This window comes from Brassica napus, chromosome C3 (assembly GCF_020379485.1).
Source record: "Brassica napus cultivar Da-Ae chromosome C3, Da-Ae, whole genome shotgun sequence".
Classification (NCBI taxonomy): domain Eukaryota; kingdom Viridiplantae; phylum Streptophyta; class Magnoliopsida; order Brassicales; family Brassicaceae; genus Brassica; species Brassica napus.
The window spans coordinates 24370345-24398207 of NC_063446.1; the positions used below are offsets into that span (position 1 = coordinate 24370345).

A 27863-nucleotide genomic window follows, 5' to 3' on the forward strand; every position below is an offset into this window, starting at 1 on the left:
TACTCTCATGCAAGCAAAACCTAGAAACATAACATGCATTGTTTAATACGAACCAATCATATAGATTCCCTAGACATGGAGACGGGGTCTGAAACAGTCTACACCATTAAACAAGCTAAACCAAATCAAGAAATGCAAAATATAAGAGAAAATGATATTAAATCAAGGATACATAAACATAATCAAAAATAGAACTGAAACAGTCTCAACTTCATAAAAAAAAAAACCTCAAAATGTATTCTCAGACAAAAATAAAAAGCTTATCCCTCAACGCTAGCATTCTCGCCGCTCTGAACGTTGTGCTTCCTCGCGTACCTCTGGTTCCTCAAGAACTTAGGGTCCATCTGTAACAACATTTCATCAAAATCAAAATCTGGAACGTTAGGTTTTGAGCTGTGATGAAAGACTTACTCCTCTGGTGGGAGTGTGACGGTGCCTCCTAGGCTTCTTGATTCCGTTCTTGTGTGCCTTAGCAGACTGGTTATGCGCTGTGTGATTCTTTGACTTCGCCATCTCTGTGTAGAAAACTATTCAATCAAACCACGAACGAAAAACAAGAAGAAAGAGAGAGAAGTATCGTCGGAGAGAAGTGGCTAACCTGCGTCGGATAGATCTGCTCGGCTAGAGTTGCTTACGGCGATACAAATACAACAAAACCCTAGCTTCTTGTTGAATTTATAGTGAAGTTTAAATGACTAAAATGGCCCTAATATATCGTATGGGCCACAAATACATATTTGGGCCCTGCTTTCATTTATATTAAGCCTACCAAATGAACCCAAAATCATGATATATCTGGAAAAACCATCAAGTTTGACTATTAACAGTAACTTTTTTTTTTGATCAAAAACTATTAACAGTAACTTGGAATGCAAACTTTGAATAGAATTAACTGATATACATTAAAGATATACTAGAAGTCTAGAATAGATGATCATTAAAGCATTACGATTAGTACAAATGAAATGTAAAAGTGTTGATTTTGAAACTGTTATCCATGAAATGTGAAAGTGTTGAATGGTTTAGCTATTTTATGCATTGAAAAGAATATTCTAGAAAGCATTGATTTTGAAACTGTTATCCATGACTTTGCATTGAGTAAAGCTCGAAAAAACGTTTCTTATGATTGCATTTCTTTTTAGGATGACTGCTGCTTTTTTTTTCTTTTTCAGATTCGGGAGAACATGTTATATTATGAAGGTTTTTTTGAAAGCAAATCATCTCATTCTCAAGAAAAGCTATAAAAGAATCAAGACTGTTTTAATTTTATGGTTATGTTTATATTTCCAAAAAAAAATTGTTTTATATTACTTAGTAGCTACGATATCAACATTACAGTTTCACATGTTAAGGGTCACTTTTTTAGTTTTGCCCCGGGGTCTGTAAAACGTTTGAGCCGGCCCTGTATATAAGGACATATGTTTCAGAAAGCCTGTTTGGTTGAAAGCATCTAAGAATGTAAGTTATTTAGACATCTAATGGATCCTATAACGAGTAGTAGTACTATGTGTACAAAGATGCTAAACTAAAAGTTTGCACCTAAAAAACCACTTACCTATCTTCTGCTTCTTTACTTCTCTTCTCAACTCCGATGACTCTTTCTTTATCAGCCTTTTGTAGTAGCCACAGTTTCCTCTATTTTAACGCAGTGACAATATTCTCTTGTTGCTTTTGTCTGGCCTTAACATATACTATACATACCCCTTACGATATGTTACGAATGAGAGGAAGCTGTTGTTATATCTCAACCATAAATTTGTATCTGAGGGATATCTTGTAAACGAGTTAACAAGTAATTTACATGGGTTGCATGCAATGCATATAAAGCTGTCAGTGAGAGGATTGTTACAATCATATTATATCATTATTTACTTTTACTATGATTTTTGACTAATAGAACAATGACTCCATCAGACAAAGTTGATGATTGGTGACTGACTAATCATAAGTTCCCCAAATAATGAGTCCGCTCTTACTATAAGACGATGTGCACCAGAAAATGAAAACCATAACTCACTTATTTAGTTAGAATAAACTTTCGGAAAAGAAAAACAAATATATGTTCACCAGCTCTACACCATTCTATTATGCAATTGTGAAGTTTATGAAGTTGTTTTTTTTAAATAAAAAGAAAAGTGTTAAATAAGCAAATTAATATAGCTTAGATAAGAAAAAGAAGTTTGATCATAATTCCAAACATGATCGAGTCAAGCAGATCAAATTATTTATATTGCTTCTCTTATTTTTGGTACTTAATGTATTCTTGTTCTTCTTATTCTTCTTCCTAATTGCCATTTCCTTCATGACCATTCCCATTTTCTTGTGGTGTGTTTTCAGCTTCTTCTTCACTTTGAAGTGTAACTTCAACTCCTTTATCAAGTTGTTTCGTTACATCAACATCTTGATTGGTGTCACCTTCTTCACTCGTTAATCGTTATATTTGAGATTCAATTGTTTTTTTTCTTGTCTTAGTTCATTAGTCTGAATGAACAACAAATAACCAAAATGAAGTTAAAAAAATCTTAACATTGCACAAAATACTCACAAATGATCTGAAACATAAACATGCATACAATCCAAACTACTTAAAACTCAATAAATATAACCATTCATGGAAACAACCTTATTACACACAACAACTTAAAAACAAAAACAACATTATTACAAACAGCTTAAAAACAAACTATCGATGAAACAAAGTCCTCATTTCATTTATTTTGGGTATCCACCACAAGACATGCAATTGGACATCACTCTACAACACCATAGTTAATTGGCCTCTGACCGCTAGCATGAGCTACAGTCATTCTCTCAAATGGCAATTTCAAGAATCGTAATGCGACAAAGACGAGCATTGAGATATGTGAAAAGTATTCTACCTATGTTTGATAGTGCATAAGTTAACTAGTGTAGCAATATCATCACAGATAGAGCGAACACACTATCAAATATGTAAATCTTATCTTCAATCCCATAAAGTTTACATAGGGATAGCAGATGAAGATAGCCAAATAAGAAGGTTTTGGTTGCATATCCATTTATAGCAACTGTTTCAAAGCGGTTTAGAAAGATCACAAACACCCTCAACATACCAATAATCACAAAGAGATGAATCTAGGTTCTAAACCATTTAGATGTTGTGAGCAGGTACTTAAGAGATGATCAGAAAGCATGTTTGGTCTTAATGTTGAATTCGAAAGCATCTAAATTATGTAAACATCTACTGAATCATATAGCAAGTAGTACAAAGTATACAATATGCCAAAACTATAAAGGCATACACAGCAGTCCCAATTATAAGAGTTTATCAAAATATAATTAATATAAATTTAAAAACAAAATAAAAATAAACACTAGAAAAATGAATACAAATTATTTAAGAAATTTACTTTTTTAAGGGACTTGATTTACACATGTCTCTATCCACCAAATTTTTACGCTTTTAATTTTAATTATAAGTTGAGAGACTGAGTTTAAAAAACCTGTTACTAATGATGCTATGAAGTTTGCACCTAAAGCCACTTAACTATCTTCTGCTTCTTTACTTATGTTCTTAACTCTAATGTCTATTTCTTTATCAGACTTTAGTAGTAGTCCCTTAGAGCATGTTTATTGGGGGATTTTTAGGTTGGGGTTCTTATCGGAATATAAAAAACCGTCTCTTAACTTTTTACTAAAAAAGTTAAGAACCGGTTCTTAAATAAGATATTTAAAAATTAAGAGACGGGTTCTTAGAGTGAAGTTCTTACATTCCGCTAAGAACTCCACCCTAAGAACCCTCCATTAAACATGCTCTTAACTCCTCTTTTAACAGCAAGGTTCCTCTGTTTTAAAGCATTGAACCTATTCTCTTGTTGCTTTTGTTTGGCCTTAACATATACATTTTACTATACATGTCAGTTATAATGTACTATAAGAGGAAGTCGGGGGACAATGGATAGTAAGCTGTTGTTGTATCCTGACCCTGAATCTGTATCTGAAAGATCTTCAGAACCTTTTTCATTGTCCTTAAAGGGAACTGGATTCACTTTCTTCTTTCTCTTTCTTTTTTTTTTCTTCTCAAAAGGATTTGCTTTCTTTACTTTTCTAGTTTTTTCTTCTACTTGATAGCTTGAACCACCCATATCTCCAAGAACATCCAAGAATCTCACACCGCATCCCATTATCCTCAACTTCTGAGAATCAGATTCCACGCTTTCCCATTTCCAAGACCCCTTCATTCTCTGCTCATTTACAATTTGAAAAACCAACCAAAGCTCCACCACTTCTCCATGATCCTTGTCTTTTTCCAAAGAGAAAGAACCCTCGAATGTAAACAAATGATCTCTCACAAGTTTCTCCTTTGCAAAAAAGCACAAACCATGACCTACTGGATCAGCCTTGCGTGTGTCAAAAATGCACCAAGATACACCAAACGTCCTTGGTGTGCCAGAGAAAGAGCTCAGCAAAACACAAGCCTTGAACCGCAAGTTATCAGGAATGTCCCTATCTTTGATGAAAGGGATTGTTAGAGAACTTCCGGTACATTGATGGTGGAAGTACGAAGGCACTTCCCCACCGGGTAAGACAGCAAGACTTGAAGCTGAAGTCTGTATAAGTTCTCTCGCTTCTTCATTCAGTTTCAAGCAGTTGTCAAAATGGACATTGACTTGTGGATTGTAAAAGAAACCATCTACTGTCTCCAGCAACTCACAGTTACATGCATCTAGGTATATGAGGGAACCTGGAAGTTGGTGGAGTGAGACAAGATTCTTGCACCCATTAAGCTCAAGATGAAAAGACCGGTCTTCTTCTTCTTCTTCACCACACAAGTCCAACACTTCCATGCTGTCATCAGGAACGTTTGAGAACACCTTCAGGCTTTTGCAACCTCTCATGCTCAAATCAACAAGATAGAGCCAAGAACTTATTGATAAAGGAACTTTTTCTATACCAGTGTTTTCCAGATTGAGACGCTCAAGTCTTGTAGAAATCTCCGGAAACGTTTTCAATCTTGTGCAGTGGCTGAGATTAAGAGAAGACAGAGATGCCATGTTGATGTTTGTCGGAATGATCTTCAGCTTCTTGCATCCCAACATACTTAGACTTGTAAGACGTGAGAGATTCTTGATCCATGCAGGAACTTCTTGTATTCCTGTCTCGCTTAAGTCCAGCGCCTGAATGCTATTAGGAACTCTAGGGAACACCTTGAGGCTATGACACTTCCTCAATGCTATTGTACGAACATGTGACAAAAGCTTGATCCATGAAGGCATTTTTTTTATCACCTCATCACTCAGAGATAATGTTAGACCTGTTGTGTCCCCATCACGAAGGACTCTCAACCCTGAGCACTCAAAGACCTGGATTTGAGAAGGAGACTTCCACAAGCTGATTTTGGCAGAAAGATCCTTTGGCGTTGGACATCCTTCTAACCTCAACTCAACTAAACTCTCGAGGTTCTTAACAGAAGAGGGAAGCTCCTCCAGATTTCTGCAACCAGTGAGTATCAATGCCTCAAGATTAGTGGCATTTGATAGATCAGGGACCTTTCTCAAGTGATAGGAGTAAGACAGATCCATCCTCTTCAGGCACCTGAGCGGCTGCACAGAAAATGTTTAAGAATTAGATTAGCACACAAAGTATTAAAGACAAAATATCTCATATAGGAAGTTGGAAGAGATCTTAAGTAATATATAAGAGAGATTGGTCAATTGTTTTTAAGTTGGAAACTCATCTAACTTAAAATGAGATCAGAGCCCGATCCATACAATCCAACCCGATCTACATCAATACGATCCAAAGTTGGCCCAAGTTGGAAGGGATCGGATCTTAAGTTGGAAGCCATCTAAGTTGACACAAAGTATGTTTATTATGAAAGCTAGTAGTACTTACAGCTGGAGTTCCTTCCCACAGCTTCTCAAGGTGGCTGTGTTGCATCTTAAGGTTTACAAGAAACTCGGCACGAAACTCACAAGGCAAAAAACTCATGGGAAACCTGTACCAATGTAATAATCTAAGCTTACGAGGCAGGTTGTTCAGACCCCTTGGTAAGATCAGTTTGTTGTCATTGTAGACTCTTAAGAACTGAAGACGAGACATTCCTTCAAAGGCTCTCTCGTCAAGGCTTAGCTCTTCCTTGACTGCATTTATGTCAAGATCTATGCCTAGAACAGCTCCAGAGACCTGAAGAAACAAAACACATATGGTTTAGTTTATCAAATGATAGCAAAGGCCAAGAAAGACTGTTAAAAACTTACTGTAGTGTCTGAGAGCACGTCACAAATATCATGAGCATCCATCAAGAATCTACGTCTCTTAGGCTCATTTATGTCTTCTTTGCCGATGATTTCTTTACCCATTTGTTGTAATAAACTATGCATCAGCAAGTAATCTACTCTGTTGATAGATACGAGAGATCTCTCAGTTAAGACCTGAAGCCCATGCTTGACGTCCAAGTCACTCTCCTCAAGACACTCTAACATGTCTTTAGCTTTCTCATGTTTGAAAAAACATGCTATATGAAGAAACAGAGTTTTATCTTTATCGCATAAAGCATCATAGCTGAGCCTTAATACTTTCTCAATGTTTCCATCCAAGCTTGTCCTTAGTCTAGGAAGTGCATGTGTCCACTCATCTTTGGACATTCCTCGCATATATGAACCAAACACACTTAGACCTAAAGGAAGCTTACCTGCAAGGCTTACAACTTCCATGGTGAGCTCCTCGAAACCAGCATAGGGAGACTTCTGAACAAAAGCAGACAGACAAAGGATCTCAAGAGCTTCAGACCAACGTGGATAACCAACATGGTAAACATGGTTGATCCCATGTGCCTTTAGAACTTTGATATCCTTTGTTGTAATGATAATCCTGCTTCCGCAGCCAAACCACTGAGTTTTACAAGCCATGGCCTGTAGCTGCATTGCTTCTTCAACATCATCAAGAACCACAAGTACTTTCTTGTCTTTCAGCCGTGCTTCAGCCACACCCAAGTGATCTATCTTCAGATCCTTATGATCTAAGGTCTTAGACAGAAGCTGTTCTTGTAAATGCAACTTGAACGCAGTATCATCATTGTACCCTCTCTTTGTACTCTCCACAAAAGCAGTGTGTGTAAAGTCATGAGAGATTATGCTGAACAAAGTTCTGGCAATGGTGGTTTTTCCAATCCCTGCAGGACCCCAGATTCCAACCATCCTCACTTCATCTGAGGCTAAGGACAAAACTGAACTTATCTCCGTGATGTGAGACTCAATGCCAACTAATTCATCTAAACCACTTGAGGGTGCAGCAACATTTAACATGTTTGAAACATCTTTAGCAACTTTCTCGATCATGTCCGCTTCATTGTTCCTAACAAATGAGAGACCAATCACATTTGCTTCATTAACTACCTCTACCTAGAAACATTCCTTAAACTAAAATGCAGTACTAGTGTTAATTGATTTTAAACTATACTATACGGTAAAAACTCTATAAATTAATATTTGATAAATTAATAAATTTCATCGGTATTCAAAATATAATACAAATCAATAAGATAATAAGATAATAATTTTATAGAAAATCTTTTGTAAATATGTGATCTCATCAAAATCATAAATTAATAATTTATTTATACAGTTTATGTAAGTACAAACAAAACAATGTATTGTTTGTTTTATAGTCACAATTGAGCTTATCTCTATTTTTTCTCTAACACTTCATTATATTTTGATAATATTCAATAAAACTATATCTAAAAATACATTTAAATTCTATGAAACCTATTTCATATACACAAAATAAAAATAATTTAAAGTTAGATTTCTAAAATTTAAATCAATTGTTTGTCTTATTTTATAAAAATATATTGTAGAATAAAAAAACTACAAATAATTTTTTGTAAATTAATAAATTTATAAAATATTATAGTCCTAATATTATTAATTTAGAAACATGAGAAGGTATCAAGATGACTAACCAGCTCCTTGAGTCGTAGCCAGCGATCTTGGCCACTTCCTCTAGAGCTTCTCTCCATCTTGCAACGTCCTCCACTGTTTTCTCCACACAAGTTTTCTCGAAGACATTTCCAAATTCTCCAGACTGCTTCTTTACATCAGATGGATCCACTTCATAGAATATGATCATCACTATTTGATCCAGCTCTTTCCTGCACTTGATGATCTCCACCAACTCATTCAAACACCATGTTGAAGAAGCGTAGTTTTTGGAGATAAGGACAACTGATATCTTTGATCTTCTTATAGCTTCTATGAGCTCAGGACCAATGGACTTACTCCTGTCGATATCGTTATCAATGAATAGGGTGATTCCCTTTCTTTCGAATTCTTTTTGAATGTGGCTGAGAAAGCCTCTGCGGACATCTTCACCACGGAAGCTAGGAAAGACTTGGTGTCTCCAGTTTCGGGACACAGAAGATGGAAGAGAGGAAGGAGACAAAGAAGATGAACGTGGGGAAGGAGACAAGGAAGAAGCTATTAAATCTTTATTTTGATGGAGTTTGTATCTTCTATAAGCCATAAGAAACGTTGTAACCAAAAGCGTCAAGAAGCCTATTGCAGGATATAAACTAGGAGAATCCATTAGTATGGTAGAGAGAGAGGATCAAGATCAGAAGGAATGGTTTTAAAATGTGAAATGATTAACTAAGAAGTTATGTTTATATTGTGTGTAACACAGAGCGATGACTAATGACTCCATTGACTGACTTTATTAATATCAGCAAGGCAGGAAGCTTCGTGCAGTTTTCTTATCCCAAAAAGCTATCTTTCCACAGAAACTTTGGGACATCTGAGAACCTTTCAAGGTAAGTACGTTCGCACCATCATATAAGTCTTTCTTTGCCACTGGGACATTTCCAGGAAGTTTTAATATATTTTCTGTAGACTAAGACAACTTGGGCATCAAGGTTTGTGAGTGGTAAGAAAGTCAAAACATTGACTGAAAACAGAATTTGACTCCATCCTTTAAAAGTTGTAAAAAGACAAGAACCCCATTATATGATCTTGAACCACTTTTGATCTTTGCATACCGAATTTATGTTGGGTTGGGCTTGCCGGGACCATAACAAACCCCATTACTCTCACGTGCTAACCGGCTAATATCTCCTATATATTAAAAAGAGAAGCATTATAACATTTTTTGTAGCCACGTGTTATCACCACAATCATTTTTAGAATCTTTAGAAAGATATGTTGGTCCATTAAAATATACAATAAACTTTTTATTAAACTAATCATAAATTAATTATTAATGTTCTTCATTGTTTCCTTAAATAAAAATAACAGAATTACCAAATGTGGATAAAATATATATGATAATTAATGATTTTAAATAATAAAGATTTGATAAAAATTATTCTATTTTCTATCATTTTTTAAATTTAACATATTAAAATAAATTAAACAACCACATTAATATAGTAAAAATTTATATTTTTCTGTATATGTTATATTTTGAAATTTTAAAAATGAATATAAATGACTAAAGTTGTCAAAAATCTCACATTGAATTTTTCATGGTTTAATTTTTTGTTATAACAAGATATAAATGATTACAAAATTATATAATAAGAAGTCTCATTTAATAAATATTAATATTTTTTAAAATAAATTATGTACCATATAACATATGTATTTTAATTTCGAAAGTTACTTTGATTTTTCGTTTGATAAAAAATTTGAACAAATATTGACAACTTAATATTTAGTTTTAAAACTTTTCATAATGTTTTAAAAATTATAAATGACTAAAACTATTAAACATCCCACAAAAAATTGTTATCGGTAATTCAAAATTTTTGTTACAGAAAATACAAATGATCAAAAAACAATACGAGTATAAAATATTATTTAACAGGTATCAATATTAAAAATTAAAAATGTACTATATATCTATGTTAATATCATTAAAACTTAATTTTATATCATATAAAATAGAAAAAGTGTTTGTTTGAATTAATAAAATTTATTTATGTGTTTGCACCAATTTAATCATATACGTAATATTTACTGAGTTTTTAATTATCAATATATATGTATTATTTAATAATATGTAAAAAACATGTAATACGTAAAACTAATTTATATAATATTTATCCTGCGCCTACCTAGTTTTCACATTGTTTAGGAGACGCATAAGTCATAGCTGAAGTTAAATCTTAAAAGGAAAGTTAAACAAAAGAAGAAGATACGATCACATGGTGGATGAGTAACCCATGGCTTTCAGAGGGATGTGATTGGCCTAACCTAGAGCTCTTGGGATTAGCGAGGCATTGCATCTTTTGTCCTCGAGGATAATTCGTGTAAATGTTTTGATGTTTGGTAGGACGTGAGTATTGTAAATATTGTTTCGTTTTGTTACCGAACTGTGTACAGTAAAAAGTATTGCGTCATCACAAAGAGAATGTTAGCTAATGACACGGATACAACATACTCTTGCATCCCCACTTTGTATATTAAAGGCGAATAGATGACTACAACTAAGGCAAGTAGTGAGATCAGATTCTGACTACGCCTCCCTAACCGCGAAATCAAAGGCGAGTTCAAAAGATCTGGAAACTTCTTCATAAGGGTACTGACATGGGAGACAGGTTCGGCAAAAAAGAAATACCTGAAGAGCATCACTGCATAGAATGTTGTGGCACTCACGGCTCAGTGTTTGAAGAACCGAGACTTTGATGGGTCATGTTTTGGCCAGAGAAGATTGATTGATATGGCTAGAGCCAAGAGCGAGACTAGAGTCATCATGTACCATATTCCTCTGCTTACAACACATCTCTTTTACTCATCATCCTCACATCTGTTTTATTCATCATCCTCTCCATTCTCAGATTTATTGGCAGACTCAAGGGATGAGCAAAGAGGGCTTTAGTAGGGGTTATTGGTTCTATGATTTTAATGGATTTGAGAATTCTTCTAGGATTTAAGAAATCCGTTGATTCTTAAATCAGACATATAGATTTCGAAATCAAACATACGGAATTCAGAATCAAAATAAATGGATTATTAAAATCAATCAAATGGATTTGCAATAAATTCAGCTTTATAATAAAACAAAGTATATTGCATCCATGCATTCGATTGAGAGTAGGTAGAATTCGTCTCTCTACCGTAAATTTGCTGAATGTACCATTACTGTCACGCAAACCCGAAGCAACAACATCTAAAAGTAAATCGATCAAAGTTTTATTTTCTTCAGGACTCCATTGAATATATGAACATTTTTCTCGTTCTTGCGATGGGTCTTGTGTTTCTTGATGTGATTCTCCCATTGATGCTTCTGGTTTTAGGTTTTATGTGTTTGTGTGTTTATAAAATTCTGTATGTATAATGAAGATTATATAGAAATCATGACACATGTTATGGAAAACGGAAAATCAATATAGAAATAATAGAAAATAAAAAAATCAGGAAATATAACTTTTTGTTCAAAAGAAACGACATACTCCTACCAAAAAAGAAACGATGACATATTCTACTGAAAAATGGAAGTTGGTGTTATAATAGAATATTGCATTATGAAAGTGCCATGGATTATTTGAAATTTTTGTTGTATACGTGAGATATTGGACATTTTTTGTTAGAGAAAAAATTATAAGACAAATCCATTCAAAATAACAAGCTATAACTCAATATTTGTTTCTTTGTATTTTACTCTCTAAAACACTTATAAATCTATTCAAATCCAAATTCAAATCAAATGCTTAATCAAATCCTTGAATAACACCTAATTTTGAAATCTATTTTAAAATCATAGAACCAATAACAATGAATTTGAATACAGATTTTAAAATCATAGAACCAATAACACTAGATTTTGCTTGGATTTTCAAATCCATTAAAATTATAGAACCAATAACATCCCCTTAGGGTTTTCGATCTTTCCCTTAAACGTATCAGGGGTTAGATTATATATAAGTTGTAACTTAATAACCAACCCTGTATTTTCCTTTTTGTTATATATCTTATTTAGATGTATCAGAAGAATCCTTTTTAAATAATCCCCCTATATATTAAAAGAGAAGTCACTTTAGTGATTTCTGCTGACGTGTCGCTCATAGGTGAAGTTTCAATTTAATTGTTATAATTTGATTGGTCGATTGTTCTTAATTTTTATTTATTTAATTTAGATCTAAAAATTTAAGTTAAGTCTAAAATCATTTAGCACCACTTGCCATATAATCTAAAAAATATTACAAATAACAATTTATGGAAACTAATTCTCGAAATTATAGAAAGATTAATAATGTTCTATTTATCACTTTCAATATTTATAAACTATAAAATATAATGAACGAAATTTTACATAAGATAATTATAATAGTTTTATACTCTACTTGATGAATTGTATTCGAATATAATTATATAATAACTATTTTAAATATAACAAAATCCAAACATGTTTATTAATATTATTTTTAAATTATTTATCGTTGTTTAAAGAATAAATTTATCAGAATTTTAAAATAACTTATGAATAGTTTAAATGTAAGTTACCTTATTTATTTTGCAAAGTAACTTATGAATAATTTTTTTTTCTTGCGCAAGTTGCAAAGTAACTTATGAATAGTTTAAATGTAAGTTACCTTATTTATTTTGCAAAGTAACTTATGAATAATTTTTTTTTCTTGCGCAAGTTGCAAAGTAACTTATGAATAGTTTAAATGTAAGTTACCTTATTTATTTTAAACATTTCTTGCCCAAGTTATTATCATATTTATTAAAATTTTAAATGCCAATTTACCTTAATGTTTCTAAATTCTTAATTCGTTTGTAATGACTTACCTTATTACAATATAAAATTCCCGGTGAAATAGTTAATAGGGGGATAATTTTCTTTAATCTATTTCAATATTTATTGTGAAAAATAAATATAGCAACGTCATTTATTTTTGAAAGGTCGACAATATAAAATTGTCTTATTGAGAATAAGCATTTCTTGCGCAAGTTAGTATCACATTAATTCGACTTTTAAATCTTTCTAAATTGTTAATTCATTTTTAATGACTTACCTTGTTTTAAATATGCATTACTTGCGCAAGTTCTGATATATATATTAAATGCAAACCAGCTTATGACAATGTAGAGTTAATATCTTTCTTTAATCTATTTCAATATTTATTGCAGAAAATAAATATTCAAACGTCATTTATTATGAAAAGTCGACTATATATAAAGATACTCCCAAAGTCTTACATACAATACAATACAGTGTTGTGAATATATCAATTTTTTAAAAATAGTATGGCAATAGTTCAAGGTCCCAAAAACCGAGTGTCTTTTATCAGGCAATTAAAACCATATAAAGATACATGACGTATTGAGGTTAGGATTCTTCACTTGTGGAGAAATTACAACAAAGATTCCAGAAACACCATCGAAATGGTTTTCGTTGATAAAGAAGTAAGTAGATTACTACATTTTTTACAACTCATAATCGTCTTTAGTCTTTTGTTCTCAATCCAACTCATATAACTTTATCTCATCTTCTTGTAGGGGACAAGAATTCATGCTTCAGTTGGTGAACAGCTCATCAAACAATTTGAAGGGAAACTAACTGAGGGCGATGTGAAGGTCGTCCAGTTATTCAAATTGTACGATGCTATTGGTGATTATCGGACAACCGCACATCCGTACAAAATTGGTTTCTTTCAAACAAATTTTGTTGGAACAGCTGATGAATTTCCGAGTGAAGTTCCAGAGAAGTGTTTTGCGGATGCGCGGTATGTCAATTTAATATTTCGATTATTTCAATTTAATATTTCGACTATTTTGCGGATGCGCGGTATACCTTCACAGCTTACGAATCAAGTATTTCGACTATTTCGATGACGGTATGTCAATTTAATATTATTTTCTGTTCAATAAAATTTAAAAACTTATAGATCTATCAAATAATGTTAACCCGTCCAATTGTTTACAAAATTTAAGAATTTTTTTGCAGGTTTCTAATGGATTTTGTTTTCTTTATCGAGAATCGTACTTCATAATTTATATTATTTATGGATAATATTTTCAATTTTATTATATTTTATTTTAATATGTCTACATAAATTTTTCGATATTATTTATGAAAAAATATTATTATTCACCTAAAATAAAGAATTACAACACATATACAATACAATTCTAATTAATGATAATATAAAATCTGTTACTTCTAAAACTATGCACTATTTATTCCATATTTTGAAAGAGAAGTCACTTTAGTGATTTCTGGTGACGTGTCGCTCATAGGTGAAGTTTCAAGAAATTGTTATAATTTAATTGGTCGATTGTTCTTAATTTTTATTTATTTAATTTAGATCTACAAATTTAAGGTAAGTCTAAAATCATTTAACATCACTTGTCATATAATCTAAAGAATATTACAAATAATAATTTATGGAAACTAATTCTCTAAATTATAGAAAGATTAATAATGTTTTATTTATTACTTTCAATATTTATAAACTATAAAATATAATGAACGAAATTTTATATAAGATCATTATAATAGTTTTATACTCTACTTGATGAATTGTTTTGGATATAGTTATATAATAACTATTTTAAATATAACAAAATCCAAATATGTTTATTAATATTATTTTTAAATTATTTATCGTTGTTTAAAGAATAAATTTATCAGAATTTAAATATAATTTATAAAATGTTATAAATTATTTATAAAAATATAAACCTACTACATATTGATTGAGAAGTCATATAAGTGATTTTTTTATTACGTGTCGATCATAAATAAACTCTTCAAATTGTTATAATTTGATTGGCCGATGATTTGAAGATTTTATTTTGATAATTATATCTAAAAGGAAAGGATAATTCAATTACCACTTTCCAAATAATCTACATAATTTTAGAAATAATTATTTATGGTAACTAATTGTTGAAACTATGAGGGAGTAATAATGTGATCAAATTTTTTATATATTTATAAATTACATAAAATAAGAAAGAAAAATGGTTATTTGAATTGATATAATGATTTTATATAAAGTATACATAATAACTATTAATGTCTAATAAATTTCATGCATGCTTTATAAATCATTTATTAAATTATGAATAAATTTATAAAAAAAATTTATATTGGCTTATCATATGTTTTAAATTATAATAAGAGGTTCTATATGTTCTTTGGGAAGGTGAGCTATATCACCATTTTTTTCAGCTCTTTTCCTATTGCACATGTCGTTTTCTGATTTGACATGTGCAAGTTGCAAAATAACTTATGAATAGTTTAAATGTAAATTATCTTATTTATTTTAAACATTTTTTGCCCAAGTTATTATCACATTTATTGAAATTTTAAATGCCAATTTACCTTAATGTTTCTAAATTCTTAATTCGTTTGTAATGACTTACCTTATTACAATATAAAATCTCTCTTGAAATTTTTTTCTTAAACACACAAATTATTTTGGGACGTTACAATTATACATATACATAATAACTGCCTCTTGATACTGAAATTACTTTGTTCCCTCTCGTCCATGTCAAATATTGAGTATCAGTTTTTCTCCATGACTGATGCTTTCTCGCAAAGACGGTGGTATTAAGATGTAAACTCCGTTACTTCTAAAACTATATACTATTTATTCTATATTTTTAATTTTGTTATGTCCGCACAGGGTGCAGACCGGTCACCTAGTAATAATACTATTATTTGAATAGTGAATTTGCTAATTTATCACATTTTTCATAATTTTAGGCTTATTCAATAGTTTTCATAAATATTTTATTTTATATATTAAAAATAAACAGTTTTGGAAACATGCTAATTACAATATTTCATCTATACAAATATTTTTCTTAGCTAAGATTCATATAACAACGATTAATTACGATGTTAATTAATAAGAATACAAATTGTCAACAGAAAGTAAAACGTGGTAGCATGGTTAAAAGTAAAATTAATAAAGAGAAGGTTTTTTTTTTGTCATCAACGTTTCATTGGATAATTACCCATAACAAAGCAAGAGGGAGAAAATAACAAAGAGAAGAGAACCCAACAAACGATCCGATCCAGAATCTCCCGGAGGAGGAACGTGATAGTAAAACGGAAAATAAGGAACGATGGGATTTGGTGGAGGCGGCGTCGGGTAGTTGCCGTAAGAAGCAGGCGGATAATAGTAACTTTGTCCACCGTCTCCATATCCTCCGTACGGAGGAGGGTATTTACCACCACCTGAGTTTGAAGGAGGAGGAGAATAGTAATAAGAGCCGCCGCCGCTTCCGCCGGAGGATCTTGGAGGAGTAGGAGGAGGAGGAGGAGGAGAAGACGTCGGGACAGGGTTACAGGGATTGTCGCAAGAGGAACACATTGTGCAAGAAACAGTTTGGTCCTTTGACGTCACGCAGAGAGACTGTGACAGTAGTAGCAGTATCAGAAGAGCTGACAAGTTTGAGAATCTGATTGCTTCCATTGTCAGAAGTTTTGCTGAAGGCAAATGATAGATTGAGAGGATTAAAGATCAAGTGATAAGAGAGAGAGAGAGAGAGAGAGAGAGAGAGAGAGAGAGAGAGAGAGAGAGAGAGAGAGAGAGAGAGAGAGAGAGAGAGAGAGGAAGCACATTCATAGGCTTAGAGTAAGTGTACTTCTTTTTATCAAGGAAATTCATATTTTTAATTATTTTTTTATTTTTTTTTGAGAAATTTTTATTTTGTATATTCGAAAGATATGTGTATTTTATATATGTCATTTTCGTATAGCCTCTACCATTTGTAGGCATATGACTATATTCGAATATTTAGTCTTAGACGGTATACATTAGTTTTTTATTAGACTCTACTTTTACATCTATTGTGATGGATTGGAGTTTAAATCGCGAGGGTTCTAGCCTTCTAGGAAATGGTTACATTTAGGGTGTGGTAATCAAGTTTAGGAATGCTATGAATGCAAGGAATTGAAAAAAATGGAATGCCACCTAATGGAATGATAGAAGTTATGGAATAAAATAAGTGGAATGGATAATTGCAGAAAAATATTTTTATAACACAAATGATAACTTTTTTAAGGAATAGAATGGAATGAAATTAATTTTTAATTTAAATTAAATAATGTTAAAAAGAAACAATAATGTAACTTTTTTTTTCTCAGAAACAAACAGCATAACAATTATAAAAGGAAATAAGACATACTAGTAGAAAGCAAATTTTGATCGGTGGGTTTGATAGTCTACGTATTAATGTTTAAATAAGAAGAAGATGTTGCTATTATTTAGTTAGTAACAAACCTTAAAAATCTACCAGAACAAATCAACTATCTGACTGCGATAAATAAGTTAAAAAAATATTTAAACTTAATTAAACTTTTATTTTTGATTTAGCTTGATTCCATTCCAGTCATTCACGTTCTTTTTTTATCATGAAAGGATTATAACTACATTTCATTTGGTTCCACCTATCTCACAGGAATTAATGGAATGAAAATTGTTTTTAATTCCACTTAAATGGTGCATTTTCTTTGGAATCTCTTGGAATAAGCTATTCCAAACAGTTTTATTCCAAAAAATACCAATTCAGTTACACCCTTAGAACAACTTTTTTTTTTTTTGATAAGCTACATTTAGAACAACTTCATTGTTAAGATGTCTCAAACAAAAAGTAAAATATTTTACTAAAATATAATTACTTAATTAAATTTTAATCTAAATATAATACAAACCACTTAATAATAAACACATGTTTAGAATAGTTTTGAATTATTTAAAAGTTTTTAAATGAAATCTCTTATTTCTTTTTTTTATTTTATTTATTTTATTTTATTTCATTGTTTTTTTTTTGTTCAAATTTTATTTTTTTGTTCAAATTTCATTATTTTGTTCAAATTTCATTATTTTATTTCATTGTTTTACTTGTGAAATATCCATTGGAGTTTTACCAATGGACATGCTCTAATAAGCATTAATTAGGCCAGCGCCACCACAAGATCAACAGTGTGAAGAGTAGAAAAATTAAATTACATACTTTAGTACTTCTCTTAATACCTGACTCTATTGTTCTTTTAAAGATTTGATTGCATGTATTTATTCATAATTTACTAACGAGGACAATGTGAAAGAGTAATGATATCGTATCACTACGAGCACCTAGGATCAATAGTATTCCATCATTTGAAGTAAACTCTACCACCTTGAATAAAGACCTAGCTGGTCGAGTTAAGGAATTAAGTGAAAAGTAGTTGCGATAGCCAACCAATAGGGCCAATGGAAGTCGTACCCTATATTGATGTAAAAGGTTTTTCGTTTACACATATAAAGTTACTTTCATGCAAAAGGAACGGTGTCATCATCATGTAACAAAATACCAATAGGATTAAATTGCATTTAAGAAAAAGGTCTTCCAAATTTTGCTAAAGTGACAAAGACAAAACTGAATTTTGCTTTCGAACGTTTTCCATTTATTTATCATAGGTAGTGTGAATGTAATGGAGTGGAGTGAAGTGATTTGAACTTTGAAAAAGAAAGATAGAGAGAATCAAACAAAGGTAAAGGGAAGCAAAGATCTATATGTGTTGGCTGTCAAAATGTTTATCGGATTCTTCCTTGTTTGTTGATAGTAAAGTCATCACTTTATTCCCTTCCTTCACATGCAGCTTCCTTTTTTCTTACAAATTGGAGATGACTCATGTCGCCATCGAATTTTAATCATAATAAAGGAATATCACGTACATGAATCCGCAGATGATCTAGGCTCCGATTGGCGTGTAGACTGTTGGGGCTTTAGGATATTCTACAGCCGTGAAAGTCAAAACAAAACCAATCAGGCTTTTACTTTCATTTTTTTCTCTAAGGTTTCTACAGTTGTCAACCGTCGACTGTTAACTATTTACTCCTTAAATATTTGTTTGTTCTAAAGTCAGATAAACGAGACTTTACATGGCTGTGAAGATTTTTTTATTTATTTTTTGCATTTTTCAAGTTTCTTTCCTTTTCTAATAAAAACTAAAACAATAAAATAAAAATATGTAACATAACAAAACTAAAATCTAATAAAAATTAAACTAAATCAAATTAATTTCAACTTCTTTTTTTTGTAAACATAAATTCTTATTGTTTATGACAAAAATAAATAAAATACATTGTATTGATAAATTTTCACAAATTTCTTGTTTCAAATTACATAATACTTCCTTTCCATATTTCAGAAGATGTGTGTTTTAGAATTTTTACGCATATAAACTAGGGCTGGGCAAAAATCCGAATCCGAAGAATCGAATCGAATCCGATCTGTAAAAATAGTACCAAATCCGAACCAAAATTAATTGAATATCCGAACGGATTTAAAATTTTGGAGCTGAAATCTTTGACCCCCAAAAATCTGAAACCCGAGTAGACCTGAACCGAAACCCAAATGGAGACCCAAACGCTCACCCCTAATATAAACACTCAACAACTTCATCTATTTTTTTTTCAATTTATTCCATTGCTTAGTGTAATTTTTGATTATTCAATTTTATCGTTCTGAATACTTTTTCATATTTTATTTTCAAGATTTTTGCGTTCGTACGGATCTTATATTAGTTTTTGTGCATAATTCATAATATAAATATATGATTTTATAATAGTAACAGTTTGTAAAGCTTTTTATACCAATCAGACTTTTAAAAATATTTAAAATAACAGCCACAACCTTTAAAGTTAAAATCTTTACATCCAAAATTCTAAAGTCAAAGCATAAAGCGAAAGTCTTTACCAATCGGAGCCCTAATACAAATACAATAATGCAATTTTCCTAAGCCAATTATCTTCCTTCCCCTTCCCTTCAGACCTTCCATCAAACAATTAGGTGTATGTAAAGTTGATTATGAAATTGATACTTCATTTATTTCCGAAAGTAAGATTTTCTAAAGTGTTTACGCTTATTAAGAATTCAATAAATGTTTATAATTTATTTTTTAATTTATTATACATTTTTCAATAACTTTTCACCAATGAAATCTCATCAATTCAAATATTTTCATTTAATGTTTATTAAAAGTATAAAAAAATATTTTACACATATAAAAAATCTATTTTTGTGGAACAATAAAACATCTTACTTTCGGAAACGGAGAGATGAACTCTACACCATGCCTAATTTTAACCTAGATTAACACACTCTTTTCAAAATAATTATTTTTGCGTAAATGATTTTAATATAATTCAGTTCTATTTTTTATGGAAGTCAGCAAACATCCGTTATGTTATCTATCACTGACATAATTCATCATAGCAGAATCCTTCTTACCTTTATTGGGACAAATAAAAATTAATTACTAGTCATTGTAGCAGTTAACTTTGTGGCAATCTCTTTTCTCAGACAGGACTCAGTGGTTGACCGTCGGCACACGTGTGAAGCATAAGTACAGCGAAACACCTCTCTTATGTTCGGTCCAATCCAAAAAACCAAACCAAACCAAACCAAACCGCATGACTGATATTAAACGGGGTTTAAACTATATAATAAGACAAAAGTTAGAGGGTATAACATGTAAATATTATCGCTGACAAAAAAAACATGTAAATAATAAATACTAGATTAAGATCCGCGCGATAAACATTATATATATAAATTATTTGATGTATTATATGTTTTTACATATTATGAAATAATAAATATATATTGAATAATTAAAAGTCACTAACTATTACATATATAATTAAATTGGTGTGAACGTATAAATCAATTTTATTAATCCAAACAATTTTTTTTAAAAATTTGATAGGATATGTAATTAAATTTAAATGATATTAACATACATAATATATTTTTAATATTAATGTCTATTAAATGATGCTTTCTACTCATATGTTTTTTTGATCATGTGCATATTTAATAGCAAAAACTTTAAATTACTGATAATAAAATTTTCATTGTGGGATTAATAATTTTAGTAATTTATAATTTAAAAACAATTATCAATGTTAGTTCAAAACTTTTATCAAAAAAAATTATTCAAAGTAAATTTTAAAATTAAAATATTTATTTATTTAATATGGTTTATAGTTTAATTTAGAATGATATATATACATATATATTTTAAATCTTAATGATTAATTAAATTAGACTTATTTATATAATTTTGTAATCATTTGTATTTTGTCATAACAAAAATTTTAAACAATGGATCGCAAAATTTGAATGTGAGTCTTTTAACAGTTTTAGTAAATTATAGTCGTTTTTTAAAATTTAAAATATAACATATACAGAAAAATCTAAATTTTTATAATATGGTTATTGTGATTTTCTTAAATTATTTTAATAGTTTAAAATTAAACAAATTTGATAGAAAATACATTATTTTTTTATCAGATCTTTATTATTCAAAATCATTAATTGTCATATATACTTTAGCCACATTAGCCAATTCTGTAATCTTTATTTAAAGAAATAATAAATGACATTAATAATGAATTTATGGTTAGTTTAATAAAAAAATTTATTATATAATTAGATAAACCAACATATTTCTCTAATTATTCTAAAAATATACATGAGATTATCTGGACTTTTTTTTTTTTTGTAAACTCGCGTCTTTGCTAACTTGTAGTTCGGTAATAAGTCTCGCTTCCACTCTCTCTCTCTATCTTTCTCCATCTCCTTCCATTGTTCTCTCTCTCTCTCTCCCGTTCTTCTAGGGTTTCGTTAATCACGTTCAAAGTTTTCTCCTTTTCATCTCAATTATTCTCTGTATCCTGTAACAATCTGAGGAAATGGATTCCAATTCATGGATTAATTGTCCCTCAGTTTTCTCATCCTCTTCTTCATCTCGACGGTGTCAATCTCGATCAGGTTCGCGCGTCTTCTTTATTTTCAGGATTCATCATGAGATTGATCCGTTAAATTTTTGGGGGCAGATTTGTATATAGGGGGAGGGTACGAGGATCTTGAAGGAGAAGACGATTTGAAGTCGGAGTTTATCTGCCCTTTTTGCGCGGAGGTCTTTGACATTGTTGGGCTCTGTTGTCATATTGATGAAGAGCATCCTGTTGAGGTCAAGAACGGGGTAATTAACGAATCATCATCAAACCCTTCTTTAAAAATGTTACGTCTTTTGGAGACAGGACTTGTCTGATTCATAGGTTTGGTCAAGGTCTTAGCTTTGTTCAGATTGTTACAAAACTTGGTCTTATTTAGAAATTTAGAAGCTTTGCTTGAAATTGAAAATGTTTGGTTTTATGTTCTTCTCCAGCTGCTGCCTACCTGTTGTTTCTTCTTACCCGTCATTAAATGTTATGTCTTTTGAGACAGGGCTTGTCTGATTCTTTGGTTTGGTCATGTCTTGGCTTTAGGTTTGTTCAGATTGTTACAAAACGTGGTTTCCTTTTTTAGAAAGTTCGAAGCTTTGCTTGAAAATGAGAATGTTGGTTGTTCTGCTCTTGGTGATGATGAAATGCTCTGCCTATATCTTGTTTCTCCTTATCAGATGAGCCCATTTAGGAGCTTTATGGAGGGATGATTTGTCTGATTCTTAGGTTTGGTCAGGTCTTTAGCTTCACCTTTGTTCTGATTGTTACAAAACATGGTTTCCTTTTTTAAAAAGTTTGAAGCTTTGAATGAAATTGAAAATGTTGGTCTTATGTTCTGTTCTTGGTGATGATGAATGCTCTGCCAACCTCTTGTTTCTTCTTATCAGATGAGCCGATTTAGCAGCCTTATGGAGGCATGTTTTGTCTGATTCTTAGGTTTAGATTTGTTCAGAGTGTTACAATGTTTGGTTTTTTATATAGAAAGTTTGAAGCTTTGAATGAAATTGAAAATGTTGGTTTTATGTTATGTTCTTAGTGATAATGAAATGCTCTGCTACCGCTATGAGCCCGTTTAGCATCCTTATGGAAGAAGGGTTTGTCTGATTCTTAGGTTTGGTCGTGTCTTTAGCTTTACCTTTGTTCTGATTGTTACAAACTTTTGTTTCTTATTTAGAAAGTTTGAAGCGTTGAATGTAATTGAAAATGCTGGTTTTATGTTCTGTTCTTGGTGATGATGAAATGCTCTCTGCCTACCTGTTGTTTCCCTTTATCAGATGAGCCCATTTAACAGCTTTCTGGAGGCAGGTTTTGTCTGATTCTTAGGTTTGGTCAGGTCTTACCCTCAGCTTTGTTCAGATTGTTACAAAACTTGGTTTCCTCTTTTAGAAAGTTTGAAGCTTTATTGGTTTTATGTTCTGTTCTTGGTGATGTTAAAATGCTCTCTGCCAACCTCTTGTTTCTTCTTATCAGATGAGCCCATTTATCAGCCTTATGAAATCCAATCTTTGGAATATTTTCGTTAAATTGAGTATTCTTCATTAGCTGGTAATAAATAATTAGTGATCTTTCATGATCCTTATCTGCTTTGTCCTAAACATGGCCTTTGAAATTTTCTTGGATCTTTGTTATCTCTCAGGTCTGTCCTGTATGCACAAAAAGGGTGGGGTTAGATATCGTTGGCCACATCACTACGCAACATGCAAACTTTTTCAAGATATCCTTTCTTTATTACAAGTATATCTGATGCTTTGTTCTGTCTTAGACCTTAGCTCTATGTTTATTCCTTGATGTGAGATTCTACGTGCAGCGAAGGAGAAGGTTGAGAAAAGGAGGATACAGCTCAGCTTATCTCGCCTTAAAGAAAGAACTCCGAGAAGCAAACTTACAGTCACTTCTCGGTGGATCTTCTTCAAGTTTCACTTCCTCAACCAATATAGATTCTGATCCGTTGCTGTCATCCTTTATGTTTAGTTCTCCTCCAAGCAAATCTGTTGTAGAAGGAACCTCAGCTACAAAAGCCTCGCATAAGGCATCTCTCAAAAAGTATAATAATGTGTATATTTCTGCACACAATAGAGAGCTTCTTTCTCACTTTGGTATCTTGGCTTTTGTTTTGTGTAGAGACATTCAAGAAGAAGCTCCACTTTCAGGTGAAGATCAAGAGAAGGCGAAGAAGAGCGAGTTTGTGCGAGGTTTGTTCTTGTCAACCATGCTTGGAGATGATTACTAGAGCGGTTGAAAATTGTTAGAGTGGTCTCTCAATGTATGATGGACAAAGGCTTGCGAGATAAGGGGATGCAGAGTTTAATCCATATCTTACTGTCATTGTACGTTGAAACCTTGGTTGTGCATACTTTCTTTTCGTTGAGACGTTCATAGATTCTAATTAAAAAAAAACATTTAATACTTTTTTGGGAAAGACAAGAGAACATGAAAATGGTATTTGAATCTTGACAAGAGAATATTGAAATAAAGAAACAAAAAAAAAACAAAATTTCTTTGATTACACATTGTATTAAAAAAAAATGAACCTGTACAGACTTTGTCATCTTACAATATGCAAAACAACTTAAAAAAAAAAACAAAACCGGACTGAAAGGAACATGCATGGTCTGAGGTCAGACCATGTTGGTTTATTTGGGGTGAAAAAAGAATCTGACCTTTTCTAACTTCACCAATATGAATGAGTCCTAGAAAGAATCCCCTTGTTTCTTTTTAGAATGTAGCTCTACCATAACCAGGGGCGGATCTAGAAGAGGCATTAGTCGGGGGCATCAAGCTAAGGTTTGAGTTAGTAGGGGGCACCTTTATAGAAATTGAGCTTGCTGTAATACAATTGCTTAAAGAAAATCAAGATTTAGTAGGGGGCACGTGACCCCGTTAGTCGTAACGTACGTCCGCCCCTGACCATAACCATTATCAACTCTCACAAGCTCGGGACACGGTTCAGGTGTCACGAGCTTAGAAGACCCGTAGACGTAAGAGCAACTCCAAGAAACATCACCAGAAGAACCAGAGTTCATCGACAAAGAAACATTGTACAAAGCCACTGACCTAAACGGAGATTCTTTGATCCCAAACAACTCCCCCGCAACGCCGATATCTATTCCAGAAACGTTGCTTAATCTAATGCCACTCACTATGGGAAGAGCATTTGCGTCAAACTTATCATCCGGATGAGAACCAAAGCTACCATTAGCCACAATAGCAGTACCTATCCTCGACATCTCGATATTCGAAACATCGATCTCTTTGATGTAACCGCCTCTTCCTTTTGTGGTTCTAAAGGCAATGCCAGTTAGTGAGTTGTGTATAAAGGCGTTATCGACCACGACATGAGATATTCCACCTGACATTTCACTACCAAAGGAGATAGATGAACCAGAAGCTGCTTGAAGGTTAACGTTTCTTATATGAACGTTTTCAGTAGGACGTGAGTATGAGATTCCATATTCATCCCAACCGCTTTTGAGTGAAATCGCGTCGTACCCCATGTTGATGGTAGAGTTTTGGATGCACACATTATCAGAAGAATCTGCAAAAAAAAAAATAACAACAAAGGAGTTAATTATATATTCTTAAACATAAAACTAGTTAAACACATGTTATTATTGTATGTAATATTTGTAGCGAGATTCCACATAAATTTTAAAGGCCAACACTAATATATAAAATTTGGCTAATCCAATCATTAGTTTTTGAGTTAGAAACATATGAAACTTAACATGGCAGAGAGTTTCGTTTGTTGACTCAAATAAAATGGTCCAAAAGAAGAATTATTAGTATCGATCTTAAAATGAAATTTGGTATGAGATATGCTCAGTGTTCTAAAAATCGGGCTCTCCTAAGTGCCACCGACAAATCAGACATAACAAAACGGTTTTTTTAAATAAAAAATCAGTATAGCCGCTCAAAAAATTGGTCTTGATACACGTCTAATCAATAATCTCATATAACGAGGCCAATAATTTCGAAGAGACGTGTTGAGATTCTATATCGAAAGTTTAAAAGACCGATACTAATATATAAGAGAGATTTGAGCCAATTTTTTTTTAATCAACTAGAAACAGAGACAACTAACCTGGTACAATGCCGATTGTATAAGGAGATCCAGGAGAAGAATGGGCCAATATCTTATGAATATATACATGGCTGCATAAATGACAATGGTTAGAATCAAGAGAGTTACCAAATGGTTTAGGCTTAAGCTAGCTCGTACCTAGAGTATATTGCATGGACTGTATAACACGGTGCGTTCAAAAACGTGACATTCGAGATAGTTATATCTTGGGATGAAATGAACTCGACGAGATGAGGACGGTTGTACTTTAAGGAATGAGAAGTAAACCGATCCCACCAAACCAAACCTTGACCATCTATAGTACCATTATCACCTAAAAAGGAGTAATCATAAAGTGAGTAAACTAACATAATGAGATCAAAAGGACGTATACACAAAGCATTGTTATTATTACCTGTTATAATAACATCATGTAGCATATGACCGCTTATCAAACTCTTGTATCGCTTCCCAGGCAAATCAATCCCTCGTCCATATGATGGTAACGGTTCAACAACTCCCCAATGCGATGGATCCTTTTGTAGTAACAGACACACCAAAACATTAAAACATTAAAATTTTGGGTTTTTCTGCTCCAGATCAAAGTTTAGGACTTATATATGAGAAGGAGAAGAAGTATTATTATACCTGAGAAGCAACTATAACGGCGCCGTTTTCGAGAAAGAGAGTGAGATGGCTGGTGAGGCTGAAACTCCCGGTGAGCCATTTTCCGGGAGGGACGTAGAGCTGGGCCCCACCTTTGTCGGCGAATGACATAAGATAGAAAATTGCGTTTTGAAACGCGAGAGTGTTGAGCGTTTTGCCATCTCCAACCGCTCCAAACTCTGCGATTGAGACGCTGTGCGGTCTCGTACTCAACGACCTCCCCCCATGTTCGCCGCATATTCTTCCGGCGCCGTGAGTCTTTGCGTAAACCGGAATCAAACTGGTTAACGCCAACACCAAGATTAATGCACCCTGCGACAAGAAACCAAGAAACTATAATGAAACAGAGGAAAGCAAAGAGTTTCGAGTTTTGTTTGAAAATTGGCTCTAAGATCGAGAAGAAAGGGACACATATATAACTAAGAGAGAACACACTTACTGACATCTTTATTTGTAATGAAGCTGTCGGATGATAAAAAGCTATAAAGGCAAGAACCTTACGTGCCAAGTGTAACCAAACACAGAGAAAGAGAGAAGGAGAAGAAGAAGCTTTTTAATACACAACAGAGAAGCTTTTTAATACACAGAAATTTAATTTATTATAAATGGAAAAAAAAATAAGGTAAGGAAGAAGATTGACGCCGAAATGACAGCCTTATATGAGCATAATAGATTGATTTAAAAAAGGAAAATAATAGAAGAATATAGGAAGGAAATTGACAGTGGGAGAATAAAAATATTATGTTAGGAAAGACAGAGTAAGAGAAAAACAAAATGCAATCATTAATGTATAATAATAATAAATGTTAAAACACTATTTTTAGCAAATAATATCGGTTTGGAATCAAGTTGATTAAGGGATCTGGTAGCGTATTATCGCCGACAAATCTTCTTCTCAACATGGCTGTTTTAAGCTGTGCTTAGCCAACAGAATTGTATTTTTGTTTTAGACAATGCATGTGTCTCTTATTTTTTGTTTTGTTTTCTTGTTTTTCTGTCAATTATTATTATTGGTTTTGTAGAATTCTAGCATTTTAAGATATTTTTAATTGCAGTATTTTCCTTAAATCATTTTTATATACACTCAGCATCAATGTTTTCTGACTGGTTTCTCTTATCTCATTTGAGAATTATCACCGTTCATACATTGGAGTTATATTAGTCAAAAGATATGTACGTGAATAACTCTATTTTGAATATGTATTTGCCCATTTACCAATATTTTTTTTCTCATCAGTTTAATCGATCCATAACCAGCTCACAATGCAAAACAGTAATTTAGTAGTATCTAATTCCGATAAAAATCGTAAAAATAAACATTTAACCACTTGAGTAAAGATACTTCTTTGCTTACTTCCTCACCTATTAAATTGAACACACTATTAAGTGAATATTTTTTTTTAATATATACTATAT

General features: G+C 32.1%; 5 protein-coding genes across 7 annotated transcripts; 1 reads left to right on the top strand and 4 right to left on the bottom strand.

Annotated features, from left to right (window-relative positions):
• Window positions 1-125: 125 nt before the first annotated feature.
• On the bottom strand, window positions 126-513 carry LOC125574954 (60S ribosomal protein L29-2-like). Its single transcript, XM_048750145.1, has 2 exons — window positions 412-513; window positions 126-344 (listed from the first exon to the last, which is right to left on the bottom strand). The coding sequence occupies exons 1-2, from the start codon at window positions 511-513 to the stop codon at window positions 261-263; spliced, it is 186 nt and encodes a 61-aa protein (XP_048606102.1). The 3' UTR covers window positions 126-260.
• Window positions 126-8756, bottom strand: LOC106385665 (disease resistance-like protein DSC2). 2 transcript variants are annotated; one of them, XM_048750137.1, is made up of 6 exons: window positions 7946-8754; window positions 6240-7335; window positions 5875-6165; window positions 599-5582; window positions 412-515; window positions 126-344 (listed from the first exon to the last, which is right to left on the bottom strand). In XM_048750137.1, the coding sequence occupies exons 1-4, from the start codon at window positions 8566-8568 to the stop codon at window positions 3897-3899; spliced, it is 3696 nt and encodes a 1231-aa protein (XP_048606094.1). In that variant the 5' UTR covers window positions 8569-8754; the 3' UTR covers window positions 126-344; window positions 412-515; window positions 599-3896. The 2 variants fall into 2 exon arrangements, with proteins under 2 accessions (XP_048606094.1, XP_048606095.1); XM_048750138.1 differs by lacking the exons at window positions 126-344; window positions 412-515 and having other exon boundaries at window positions 4457-4827; window positions 4934-5582; window positions 7946-8756.
• Window positions 8757-15866: 7110 nt separating this feature from the next.
• Window positions 15867-16562, bottom strand: LOC106385663 (proline-rich antigen homolog). Its single transcript, XM_013825570.3, has one exon. The coding sequence runs from the start codon at window positions 16412-16414 to the stop codon at window positions 15950-15952; it is 465 nt and encodes a 154-aa protein (XP_013681024.1). The 5' UTR covers window positions 16415-16562; the 3' UTR covers window positions 15867-15949.
• Window positions 16563-21499: 4937 nt separating this feature from the next.
• Window positions 21500-24127, top strand: LOC106388934 (protein DEHYDRATION-INDUCED 19 homolog 4). Its single transcript, XM_013829108.3, has 5 exons — window positions 21500-21764; window positions 21830-21978; window positions 23358-23435; window positions 23523-23764; window positions 23843-24127. The coding sequence occupies exons 1-5, from the start codon at window positions 21686-21688 to the stop codon at window positions 23949-23951; spliced, it is 657 nt and encodes a 218-aa protein (XP_013684562.1). The 5' UTR covers window positions 21500-21685; the 3' UTR covers window positions 23952-24127.
• Window positions 24128-24205: 78 nt separating this feature from the next.
• Window positions 24206-27805, bottom strand: LOC106388933 (probable polygalacturonase). 2 transcript variants are annotated; one of them, XM_022699433.2, is made up of 6 exons: window positions 26891-27805; window positions 26430-26759; window positions 26197-26317; window positions 25941-26115; window positions 25803-25873; window positions 24206-25256 (listed from the first exon to the last, which is right to left on the bottom strand). In XM_022699433.2, the coding sequence occupies exons 2-6, from the start codon at window positions 26556-26558 to the stop codon at window positions 24562-24564; spliced, it is 1191 nt and encodes a 396-aa protein (XP_022555154.1). In that variant the 5' UTR covers window positions 26559-26759; window positions 26891-27805; the 3' UTR covers window positions 24206-24561. The 2 variants fall into 2 exon arrangements, with proteins under 2 accessions (XP_022555154.1, XP_013684560.2); XM_013829106.3 differs by having other exon boundaries at window positions 26887-27803.
• Window positions 27806-27863: the final 58 nt, after the last annotated feature.